Source organism: Rhinoraja longicauda, chromosome 13 (genome assembly GCF_053455715.1).
Source record: "Rhinoraja longicauda isolate Sanriku21f chromosome 13, sRhiLon1.1, whole genome shotgun sequence".
Lineage (NCBI taxonomy): Eukaryota > Metazoa > Chordata > Chondrichthyes > Rajiformes > Arhynchobatidae > Rhinoraja > Rhinoraja longicauda.
This window is the reverse complement of record NC_135965.1, coordinates 27,431,503-27,444,617: the sequence shown is the minus strand read 5'-3', so window position 1 is coordinate 27,444,617 and position 13,115 is coordinate 27,431,503. Positions and strand designations below refer to the sequence as shown.

Genomic DNA, 13,115 nt, shown 5'->3' with positions numbered 1-13,115 from the left:
AAAAGTGCTGGAGGAACTCAGCAGATCAGGCAACATCTGTGGAGGGAAATGGAGAGATTACTTTTTTGGTCTGGAGCCTGGAGCAGGCAAAAGATAAGTGAGGTTAGGCAAACCATGGCTTTAGGTGGCTTAATGGCTTTAGGTGAAGGGTGCCAGTAATTGGCAAGTGGGTAGAATAAATGACGAAGGCTGAAGGGTGAAAAGGAGATGAGGAGTGTCAGATTAGTTAAGGGGAGAGAAATGTAAGCTAGTGGGAGGAAGGAAAAGAGTGGAAGGGGATGAGGGAGATAAAATAGAAATGTTGGACCCGGATAGGAGATGTGCATAAGAAGGGGAAAGGAGCAGGGTGATTCAGGAGTTGGAGGACCATGAGTCCCACGTGTTAACTTTATCTCCCTTCTTTCCCCCTTTCCTCTTCCACCCATATTCCTTCCTTTCATTCATCTTCTATTCTTATCTCTTCTCGTCTTTGTCACTTACTCCACCCCACACTCCTTTGTCACCAGTATCCACCTCCAATTTGCCAGGCTTTATCCCTTCCCCACTTCTCTTTTCTAGCTTTCTCCCCTCTACTCCAATCAATCGGAGGAAGGGTCCTGACCCTAAAAACACCATCAGTCCATTTCCCTCCACAGATTCCGTCTGACCTGTTGCACTTTGTGTTCACAATTCCAGCATCTGCATGTCTTTGCATCGCCACTTAAAGTTCGGCCACTTTATTCACATATTATTTTCTTTATAGGAGTCACAATTATTTTTATTTTGCAGCTTACTGTTTTGATCAGATGTAGGAGCTTGTAAAATCCTATTTCTTGCCAAGTTATTCTCAGTCTGTTTTCCACTTGGGTGTTTTGATTATTTTATGCTGCCTGTTTAAACTACAAAACCCTACAAATGCTTTTCTTCCACAATATTATTCTTTTGACTAGTTCTATTATTAATTTCAGTTAACTTTGGATCACTTTTCTCGAGTTTTATTTCTGAAACTCATTATTAGGAATTTTTAAATATCAGTTTATATGCTGTTATTTTCTTCTGGTAAGCCCTCTAATTTCCATATTTGGAAAAAATCACCACTCATGCATAATTGGGTTTATTGGAGTTCAAGTCTTAATTTTCCAACTGATCTGAATTACTTTTGAACCAGATTGAAAGAATTGGAATTGATTTTTAGTGCGATGGTGAGTTTGAGAAGATCAGACCCAATTAGTTTTGTATAGGGGGTTGGAGCAGAAGTGGCATCTGAGATTGATTCTTGAGAAAATGTTTCCGTCGCACATGCAACCATATTTTGTACAAATGTTAGATTGAAGATCTTTCATCCTTGATCATTCCCTTCCCCTATCTGAACTTATACCCTACTTTGTCCTCTCCTTATAGTTAATACCTTCTAATTCCAGCATCCTGATAAACCTCCTGCACCTGCTCAAGCTCCCTCTAAGAGCAGCCAGTAGTACACATGATACAGATGTCTTCTAACTAAAGTTTTATAAAACTACAATATGGCTGTCTGCCTCTTAACTTAATTCCCCAGACCGATGAAGGCAAGTATACCATATATCTTCATTACCAATCTATCTACTTTTGCTGCTACTTTCAGAGAGGTACAGATCCCTCTGACCATTAATGCTGTTTAGGGTCCTGACATTAACTGAATAATTTCCCCTCAAGTGCAACACCACTGCCTTGCTCGGATTAAACTCCATCAACGCACAAGTCTGTACCAGTTCTATGTCCTGCTTTCTGTTTTGACAATTGCCTTCACTGTCCGCAACACTACTGATTTTGGTGTTGTCTGCAAAATTACTAACCAACCTATCTACATTTGCGTCCAAGTGATATATATATATTGTGTGTGTGTGTGTGTGTGTGTGTGTACACCGACCATAGAGGTCCCATTATTGATGCCTGCAGAGCTACTGGCCACAGACCTCCAGCCAGAATAACACACTTTTACCACAACCCTCTGTCTTTGATAGATAAAATAGTTCTCTTTCCGAATCCAAACATATCAAGTTACTATGGGTCCCATGCATCTTATTCTTCTGGATCAACCTACCATGAGGGACCTTGCCAAATGTCTTGCTAAAATCCATGCAAACAAAATCCTCTGCCCAACCCTCATTAATCATTACATCAAAAGAAATCTCAATCAAGTTTGTAAGATATGACCTCCCCATGGGAACTTCTTCCCTCACGATGGTTCATTTACACTTTCTAAAACATTCATGGTCTTGAACTTCATTCGTCTAAAGAAGGGTACCAGCCCTAAACGTCACCTATCCATGTTCTCCTGAGATGCTGAGTTACTCCAGCACCTTGTGTCCTTTTATATAAACCACCATTTGTAGTTCCTTGTTTCTACATGATCTTGAGCTCTTCTATCAAATCTCAAGAACCATCTCTGTATTTCTAATCCAACCTATCTGAAATTCCTAATTTCTGGAACCATTCTAGTAAATGCATCCTTTTGAGTATCTTAACATCCGAGAGCAAAGTTACACGATTTGGACAGAGTATTCCATTTATGGCCTTGCGTTTTGTATGGTTTAAACATAAACTCAGTGCTTCTCTGCTTTCTGTCTCTGTTCATGAATGATATGCCCCACATGAATTACTAAACATAACTGCATCTTTCCTATCACTTTCAAGGATTAATGGACATAACCACCTCTATGATGGAACTGATATTTAATCCATCAGAATGTAGTCCATCCACCTATCTTTTTTCTGGATAGTCATAGATGACTTCACTGTTCTCTGCATTAAATTTCATCTGTTCATTCAACCAGCCTGTCCTGTACAATTTTCTCCACTGTTCACCATACTTCCAAGTACAGTACCATCCGTACATTTGGCAATTTTTACCTGGTCACCCATGTCAAACCTATTATCGTATAATGTTTCCACGATCTCCAGGGAACAACCTTGCTGTTATTGACTCTTGTATTGTCACGAGCCTCAGTTTTACCATTTGCTATGTGCATGAGCGATTTTTATCTCTTACCTAAAATTCCGCAATGACAATATTGAATGAATTTCCTTCAGTTTTATATAGCCAAGTCAAAAGATCTATCGGGTTGGCCAAAGGCAATTTGCCTTTACCAAACTCGTATTTATCAAGTTAAACTTCAAGTTAAATGTTTTATCTTATTATTTCTATAAGCTTCCTCAAAATAGGTTTGAACAATGCCATTTCCACTTTTTAGTCCTCTGATGCCTAGCCTACATCGGAACTCTTGGAAGATCATGGGAAGCCCTTGTACAACTCCTGCTCCTAGTTCTCTCATCGAAACAGGACGCATCTCACTTATTAAACCAATATCTTGTTTAAGCACAGCTAATTTTTCTGTGCTATCACCTCATCAAAGTGTGATTTCGTTACCACGTTCCCATCTGAGATTTTGGCAGTTTTCTTTTTTTTTTGGAAACAGTAGAAAATATTAATTTAGTTATTCCAGTTACACTGCCCTTTCTATACATAATTTAGCTTTGTGCCTAATCCACTCCATTCCTGCTCTTTAAAAGTCCTACAGTGGACTTTTGCAATCTTTTTTGACAATTACCATTCCCTGCATCTAATTGGTTTGCCTTCTTTTCCTTTTCACTTTCTCGGCTTACTTTATTCACATTGGTCCTCAATGGAATTTTTCATCGTAAGTCAATGTGTGCGCATGTAACACTTCACTGCTGAAAGCTATGCAAATTTAAAATGGCTGTTAAAAGTATAGTAGTGATTAGAAAACTGAATGCATTTTTATTGTGTGTAAGATCAATAACCAGTGTACTGTTGCCTTTAAAGAAACCAAATGATTGTCAGAATAATATTATTTACTGATTGTTTTCTTTTTCATTTTTAGAACCGGGTTTGGCAGAGAGATCACAGAGACCTCCGAGCAATTCAGCCTGATTCAGCATATTATAATGATGTAAGGAAAAATCATTGCAAATAGCCTATAATTGTTTGAAGTGTTTGATGTGTAGCTTCTCTTGGTTTTCTTGCTCTTTTATCTGTTTGTTTTGCGGGCAGTGGTGCTTAAATATATGTCTTTGGCTATTAAATTCCACAATAGTTCAATCATTTTGACAATGAACTTTCATTTTGTGAATGTGCTTCTTAGGATATGGAGTCGAAAGAAACTGCTAATAAAAATGACAATTGAATTAAACTAATACATCTTAAGGTTATTAGCTTTGGAAAAGATTGGAGTTTAATTTAAGAATTAGGCTTATATGTAAGGGCATTGATGTCTGAAAAAAGAGCAGACTGTTACTGGAGTGGTTCAGGGATTAGTGTGGGATTAAAATACAATCATTATTCTTATATTCTGTTGAAAGAACCTGAAATATTTTCAAAAAGACATAAATTCTGTGGCAGTAATACGTCAAAGGTTAGTCATAGTATTAATTTCACTGTTCAGCAATAACTGAAAACCAATATTTTTCAACTTTAAAAAGAAGAGTGCCTTGCCTCTTCGAAGTTGAGTTTGGTGGGTCACAGAGAGGTGAGAATGCTACCCCGAGCCATTGGTGGGTAATAGTGAATTAAACCAATTCAAATCAGTTTAAATAATAGGAGTTGTGCGAAGTCTGTCAAGGAAAGGAGCATTCCTTTCAGCTTCCCTCCTGCTGCCAACATTGAGATCCCAAAATGTTGGAACTGACTTCGGTGCAGCATTCATTGCATGTGGAGCATAAAACGGTACAGCAGAGCACTGGACCAGAACCTTCAACCCACAGTTTTTGTACAGACTATGATGCTAATTTAAACTTCATGACTGTCTGCATGATGTCTATTCTCCCTCCATTCGCTGCCTATTCATGGGTCTGTATAAATGCCTCGTGTTTCTTTTGTATCTGCTTCCATCGCTTTCCCCGGCAGCACGTTCCATTCACCTACCCGCTGTGTGTTTTTTTTTAAATGTGTCACCAAAATCTCTTTTAAACTTGCTCCATCTCATCTTAAAGGTCCCTGCTCTAGTATTTGGTATTCACAGTTGTTTTCCCTATTAAATTCCATGAGAGCAAATTTTACTCCTTATCTGAAATATTTGGGTAGAAAAAGACTTTGATTGCCTATCCCACCTCTGCCTCTTATAATTTTATGTACTTCTGTTAGGTCGTCCCTCAGCCTTTAATGCACCAGAGAGAACAATTCAAGTTTGTCTAACCTTTCCTTATAAGGCCAGGCAACAATCTGGTAAACCTCTTCTACATTCTCTCTAAAGCCACCCCATCCTTCCTGGATTGTGGCAACCAGAATTGCACACAATGCTCGAAAGGGAAGCATTGGTGACGTGACAGTCAGTTTGATGTGTTGGGCCGGTTGTGACTGGAGTACAGATGGCCCCACAATATTGCGATTTTTCCATAATGTGAGCTCTCTTTTCCCATTGAATCTCATGTCATAAACAAAGATGGGTTTCTGCAGGATGTTTTGAACCATTTAATCAGCGGTGGCGAAGAGATCCACAGTTGTTATTCAACAGCCAGGTCAATAATAGATTTGGGGGATGTACAAGGCTCGTGGATTAGGAACGGCATTAGGAAGTGGGGATATCCCGGAAAAGGGTGGAATCTGGTTAACGGGATGGAAGAAAGGTGATGTAGAAGGAGTTCAGGGGGCTTAAGTCCAAGGGATCACTTTAAGGAGCTTGGTCATGGCTACTGTGGCTACCTGCAATTGAGAGAATCAAAGAAAATGCTGCATAAGTGAAGAGTGCAGTGGTGCTGCCCTCAGGGGTTTCTATTCACATGTCCTTGGACTGGAGAGAAAGAGAGTGCTTGGCTCTGACTGCCAACCCATGATGTCATATTGTATTGCCCCACAATATTGAGTGACCAAAAATAAAAATTGACAACATTTGCTGTTTGTTTGTTTTCCCACAAAAAACAAACAAACAGCAAATGTTGTCAATTTTTATTTTTGGTCACTCAATATTGTGGGGCAATACAATATGACATCATGGGTTGGCAGTCAGAGCCAAGCAAATTTTATTCCATATCTGAAATTTTTGGTTGTGGTTTGTTAATTCCTTGTGGATGAAATTCCATTACCCAAATTGCCGTAATGTAGATGTCACCTTTGGCAATTATGCAGTCCAGGGTATATTCATTATAATTCAAATAGGACTCGATGATGAGGGACAGCGAACTGGGATTATTCTCATTGATACAAAGCAGTTTAAGAATACAGTTGATAGAACCATAAAAGATCATAACTCTTAGAATGAATAGATGAAGGAATTTCAGAAAGGACAGTCAGATGAAAGCTGGTCCCACTTATGCTTTGACTCGAGAATGGATATGTTAAAAATTTTAGGCAAAATTGGGATGTGCAGATAATCCTTCACATGAAGAATAACTATAATCAGGATTTCAGCCTCTTGAATGCTGGAAATAGAACCAATCAGTACCTTTAGAATAGTAGTGAATATAGTCATATAAGAAAATAATTTGCATGGCCCTGGAGAAGGAGTTGGATGAACGTGATTGATGGGATTGCTCAACTAGGAACCAATATTAGCTGAATAAGCCAAATAGTTGGCTCCTGCACCATTACAATTCTTTTAGAATTTTGCTGAGCATGACCAGTGTTGGTGAATCTATCTCAATTTGACCTTTGTATTTTGTGCGATTATTTATGGTTTAATTTCAATAAATTTTAGTTGGTCATAAAGCCATAGAGCACAGAAAAAGACGCTTCAGACAAACCCAGTTCATGCTGACCTTGAAATGCCTGTCAATGGTCTGAGCTGTAATGGTGTACTGTGGGATTGATTTGGTTTATGGTTTTTTGTTGTGTTTGTTGATGACTTTACAGATGTTGGATTAGCTTTGTGCTGCTGGTCCTCTTGGCTGCCATTGCCATTGTTCCTGTAAGTAAACCTTGCCCTATAATGCAGATGGGAAGGTTGGTTTACATTTATCTTCAATATTTTCCAGCTGGTGCCACCCATGGGAATGCTGCAGAATCAAATGAATGCTGTGACAACTAAGTTTGTCCGAACCTCAACCAATAAAGTAAAGTGTCCAGTGTTTGTTGTCAGGGTAAGTTCTCAAGGAAAGAAGATCGAGTTATGAATCTTATAACCTTGCAGTGGATTGCCTCTGCATTCAAGAAACATTCATCTGATCCTCATTATAATGAAGGAATTAGGTGACCGTAAAAAGTTCTGATTCAAAAATGCTGTGAAACTGGTTAACAATATAAAGCATCAAGATCAATTTTGCAGATGCAATGAATAGTCTTCATTTCCATTCTAATTCGATTTTCCACCTCTAAAACATCTTCACCATTTCTCTTTGCTGTATGTACACAATAAATAGGGTCATCTCTATTGCACCAAGTTTTTCCATTGCTCCTGTACTATGGTCAGCTCGTCACATTTGTTCATAAATGCTTTGATCAAGATGTTCTATATATACAATACAATACAATACAATATATCTTTATTGTCATTGTACCCAGGGGTACAACGAGATTGGGAGTATCTTATTCTAGTGCAATTAAATTGGCACTTCATTGCCATTTTTATTTTCTGTTTTGTATTAACACTTGCAACTTCTAATGCCACCATAGGGTGGCACAGCTGGTAGAGCTGCTGCCTCACAGTGCCAAAGAATGCGGGTTCGATCCTGACCTCGGGTGTTGTCTGTTTGGACGTTGCACATTTCACATGTGATTTTTCTGGGTACTTCAGTTTCCTCCATCATTCCAAAGATATGCAGCTTTGTAGGTTAATTAGCCTTTAAATTGTCCTGCGTGTGTACACACAGATGCGAAAGAAGGAAAAAGAGAACTATGAGCGGATGTTTATAGTTGGTGTGGCCTTAAGTAGAAAGACGTGTTTCCATGTTGTATCTTTCAATCAATCATAACATTTAACTTCTATTATTCCTCATCAATGTTGCTATAGCAGGAATTCCATTCTGATACAATTCACTGAACTTTTTCTTTGTGTCTGCATTTAATTAACTTAGGAAAAATTGTTTCTACACTAAATGTTACTTGAGCTGAAATGAATGTGCAGTTATATAAACTGGTTTGGGGAATTAAGGGTGCACAGGCTTTTTAATTTGACTGCTTTTGCAAGTCCATGTTAAACTCACATATTCTTAACATACTTGACTATTTGGGGGGGGGTTCCTATGTCCATGTATTTGTTTTCACCTGATGGATGGGTTTCCGCATTCCTGGATTAAATTACTATTTATTATTTTGGCTACCTTAAAGGCTCCAAGTAGGTGCAACATGAAATAAGAATAATGAATGATCTCTACATATCTTCCACTGAAGTTGAAAACTAAATTAGTCTTCCATTAATCTTGAACATTTGACCTAAGCCGATATCCAGAAATAATTGCCAGTCTTGTTAAAAGCTAGTCGTATGAAATGTTTGAAAGGCATGAACTTGTTTTGTGTTTCTTTATTAGTGTTTTTATGTTATGCCTGCGCTTTGAAAAAGCTGCTTATTTCTTTGTGTAAATGATTCTTTTTGTTCTGATTTAGTGGACTCCTGAAGGAAGGCGATTAGTCACTGGGGCTTCAAGTGGCGAGTTCACTCTCTGGAATGGGCTGACGTTTAACTTTGAAACTATTTTGCAGGTATGGGAGCGGGAGACAGGGAAGGTGAAAAGTTAATGTTAGAGGGCAGAGTTGTAGAGTTGTTTTCTGTGTTGTAGCAATACATTTCTAACAATGTATTTCAAATATATCCATTGAAATAAGTACCTATTGCGCATTACAGACATTACATTGATAAACAAATGCTCATTTGTTAGTTTTCTCTTGCTCGGGAAGGTAGGACAATTATTCGGGCTGTTGGTGGGACAATTATTCCTGGCTGTTTTCGTCAGAAACTGCAGTGCATTGCACTTGTTCCTTTGCTGTATGGCAATTTTCAGATTTTCACATCCTTACCCATTTTGCCTTTTCTATTTTGACAAATCAGTTTGGCACCTGTTTCGAATTTCTGCCCAGATCTCCATTTATATATACAAGATGGAGAAATTATTTAATTCTAATTTTGCCCGGTACTGTCATATCCTGATAGATCCTGTTGATAGTCAAACTGAGATTATAAATATGACCTCAAGGAAAATGTAACACAAATTATGCATACTTCCTTGTGGTAATGTACACTTGTCCTTCAGGTGCACAGCATCTCTCCATTCATCTGCTTGTTCTGCCAAGCACCACTTACCCCACCTGTGACAGCATTGCAGGTCCCATGTTAGCCCCATTAGCCACCACAGAACCAGAGCCAAAAAAATGAGAAAGTGCCAACAGAAAATTAACAGGGTCTGAGACTGATTAAGAACATCATATTGGACATTCCCTGCTGCTTTCCAGCATCTATTCTTCATCATAGATTTGTTCCATCGCTATATCTTTATTGGGTAGTGTTAATATTGAACACCATAATTTTCCATTCACAAAACAGTGTAGGAGCAACATTAGTAAATTTTGTCTTGACAACATACTTGTCTAGGATCATCTCGACACCATCAGAGCTCATAATCTGTGATTCTCTTTCACAAAGATCCAAAGTATTTAATATACTTTCATGCTATTCATTTTGCATTTGACATTTCAACTTATTGCTTTCTTTCCTACTTGTGTTGTGTTCTGATGTTTGACCTCAGTTGGTAGACTTTACTGATTGTGCCTTGTGTGCTTACTTCGTGTTACTTAGAGACAATAACCCCATTTAAAGAAATAATTTCTGTATTATGTCTGCCATGTGTGAGCTCACTATATGGCCCAGAGATTCCCAGGCTATTCCTAGAGTTACTTGTTTGTAGTTCTGAGGTCATTGTTGCCGAAGATTGCGTCTCTTCCTATTCTGTCTTCACTTCCCGCAGAGGTGTTGCACACTGACAGATGCCAAAACTCCTCTCTTTCTCCATATTCACTGTGGATACCTTCAAATGCCCGTAACTTTATAAGAGATAGCCTAGTTGATTTTTTAAAACATGAGTTATGTGCAAACAGTTCAGAGAAATATCAGTGAAAATTAGGTTCAGTGTCGGTACCAGTACATCGAACCACCTTCAAGTATTTATTATCCTGAAATAGATTCCCAGGCTGCTGAAATATCACCAAAGCTAGCATTGGACCGATACTTTTCTTGAAAAGAAAAATAAATGTGCATTTCATATGACATGGAAATTAAACTTGTAAGGCATCTGAGAATGTAATCAATATTTTTTTTCTCTCGATAGGCTCATGACAGTCCAGTTAGAGCCATGACCTGGTCTCATAATGATATGTGGATGTTGACAGCTGACCATGGTGGATATGTGAAGTATTGGCAGTCCAACATGAACAATGTGAAGATGTTCCAAGCTCACAAGGAGGCGATTAGAGAGGCCAGGTGGATTAATGCTATGCAGTTTTCTGTAGGGATTGGTATAAATATGTTGTCGTTTCCATGTATTCTAGGTGAAGTTGTGCATGGTTTCTATGAAACCCTGGGAATGATGCTTCAGATATTATACTCAATATTTTTATTTGTTTCCTCATTTACACAGAGAACCATGTCTACTATAGAATCATGGTGTGGTATTGATACATTGCTATTTTTGAGAAATGTGGATGTTGGCAGTATGCTTTGCTGCTCAGAGTTTTGCTGCAGTGCTAATGTGTACAAGTATTCCTTTTATGAGTTCTTTGTAAAGCAAGATTGACATTTTAAATAAAGTATTTCCATTTTCTAAAACTGAATAAAGGTTAAAACTTCAGAAATAAAACCAGTTGCAACATCAAAGTAAAATGGTCACCAGTGTCCCGGTGATGGTGATCCATGGAGAGATTAAAAATAAATACTTAGATCACAGACATCCATCTACAACCAGTGACAACCAAGATTGAAGAAGTTCAAAATGAATAAATTTTTAAATTACTTTAGCATCTCCAACATAAAAATTGTAAAATTAGCTGGTGGGTTTTGCAGCTTTTAACTTTTGCTTATGGTTTAATTTTTGTTGGAGAGGAGTCAATTTTTTTTTCTCCGAAAACTTTAATCCCATTTCAGTTTTATACCCATTACATCGGTGTTTTGTCACTTTTTTTCTGGTATTGTGACTGACGACATTGCAGTCTGAAGAAGGGTCTCGACCCGAAACGTCACCCATTCCTTCTCTCCTGAGATGCTGCCTGACCTGCTGAGTTACTCCAGCATTTTGTGATACCTTGCAGTATCACTAGATGAAACTAAAACTTTTCTATTGACATAATGGAGCCAAAACAAGCCAGAGAACAGTTATCAAGGCCAAGTACTGATGGATTAGCATTCTGGCTGTGCTCTGATTCTGGGCTATTGTTTGTTGACACGGCACTCCCAAAGTACCAAACGGCAGCACAGGGTTACTACACAGTTTAGTACATATACCATCATGAACGGAAGGTAAATATTAGTAAACTAGCAACAACATTCACCATGACTACTAACACTGATGTGGCTGGGAATGTTGAAGACCAGATACAACATTGTGATACTTGCATCAGTTTGGTTAAGTGAGCTGCATCATTTAATATTTAGTACTTTCAGTACAACAATGCATCTTTAAATTTCACACTTACAAAGACCTTTCACTGGTCAATAAAGTCACAATCCAAATAGTCTGATTTAAATGACAATCTCATTATTTTTTATACTGATTTTTACAATGGTAGAATTTACCTGGTTTCCATTAACTCATTGCATTACCCCAACCAGGTTCTACAGCCAATATGTAATATTTTATAACAATCCTCTTATTCCTTTGCTTCTGTAAATGACATGGTAGGGTTATAGCTTTGATGAGAAAGAAAAATACATAGTGCTATTTACATTTCTGCCACATGGAAGTGCACTTGTGTATGGACCAAGAAATCTTATGTAGAAACATTGCTATGCAAACCTTAGTATGGTGCAGTTGTAGTCACTGTTTATTCATCTTATTGATAACACCTTATGTAGCAGTGTATGCACTATCCTTGGCAGTGCAGAAGCTTTTGTCTTTAACATGGTGGAACCTTGGTTATAGGCATACCTGCAATCAGGGTACTTGTTTATACCCAATTATAAGTTTCATTAGCGACCAGATTTGGTAAAAGATTAACAAACAGAGAGTGAAATGTCCTTGCATTGAATTATCACAGCTACCAATTCTTTATTAAGGGAGATGCCATCCCCCTCCCCCTCCCCCAGAGACGTGACTTCATCCCTGGGAGGCTCGCCAAAGATATCATCCCTGGGAGACTCGCCAAAGACATGGCTTCATCACTGGGAGACATGTCATGGATATGGCTTCATCTCCGGAAGGCTCACCATAGGCATGATGTAATGTCTGGGAGGCATGCCATAGACATGGTTTCATCTGTTGTAGACATGGCTTCATCTCTAGAATGCTTACCACAGACATGGCTTCATCTCTGGGAGACATGTCTTGGATATGGCTTCATCTCCAGAATGCTTACCACAGACATGGCTTCATATCTGGGATCCCCGCCACTGAGATGGCGCCATCTATGGGAGGCCCACCATAGACATGGCATCATCTCTTACCCCTGCCATAGATGTGGCTTCAATTCTGGGGAGGCCTGACCTGGCTAGAACTCTACATCTGAGTGCAGAGGTTGGTCTCTACATGTTTGTCTCCAGCAGGAGATGATTTAATGCCATTGATTTTGGAAGCTCCTGTTTAAATAATAAATCTGCATAAATCTGTTGAAAGTAAGGGAAAGCACTTGCTGTGAAACTTGGTATAAGACCATTGATTGTCCACCAATTTCAGTTTCTGCTGGTGGAGGATTCACTCCCATGTTGGCAATAAACGAGGTTCCAGCCTAAAGCATTGTAGTTATTCTAGTTAACTAATGGAATGCATTGGTGCAGAACACTTATATGAGGATGAGCCAGATTGGGCTCAGTTCGGCTCGTGTTAAATGCTGACATCTTTCCCCTACTGTGTGTCTTCATGTAACAGTTTCTCACCAACGGATAATAAATTTGCCACATGTTCTGATGACGGCACAGTTCGAATTTGGGACTTTCTTCGATGCCACGAGGAACGTATACTTCGAGGTATGTAAAGCAAAATGATCTGTATCTACTGTATACTGGGCC

At 38.7% G+C, this 13,115-nt stretch overlaps 1 protein-coding gene across 4 annotated transcripts in view; it reads left to right on the top strand.

Annotated features, from left to right (window-relative positions):
* The window catches only part of wdr33 (WD repeat domain 33), a 102,257-nt gene that overhangs the window by 23,497 nt on the left and 65,645 nt on the right, over nucleotides 1-13,115 (top strand). For all 4 annotated transcript variants that reach the window (XM_078410652.1, XM_078410656.1, XM_078410654.1 and 1 more), the window contains exons 3-7: nucleotides 3,861-3,929; nucleotides 6,946-7,050; nucleotides 8,513-8,608; nucleotides 10,228-10,379; nucleotides 12,976-13,073. In XM_078410652.1, the coding sequence (XP_078266778.1) occupies nucleotides 3,861-3,929; nucleotides 6,946-7,050; nucleotides 8,513-8,608; nucleotides 10,228-10,379; nucleotides 12,976-13,073 (520 nt within the window). The remainder of the gene's footprint in view (nucleotides 1-3,860; nucleotides 3,930-6,945; nucleotides 7,051-8,512; nucleotides 8,609-10,227; nucleotides 10,380-12,975; nucleotides 13,074-13,115) is intronic.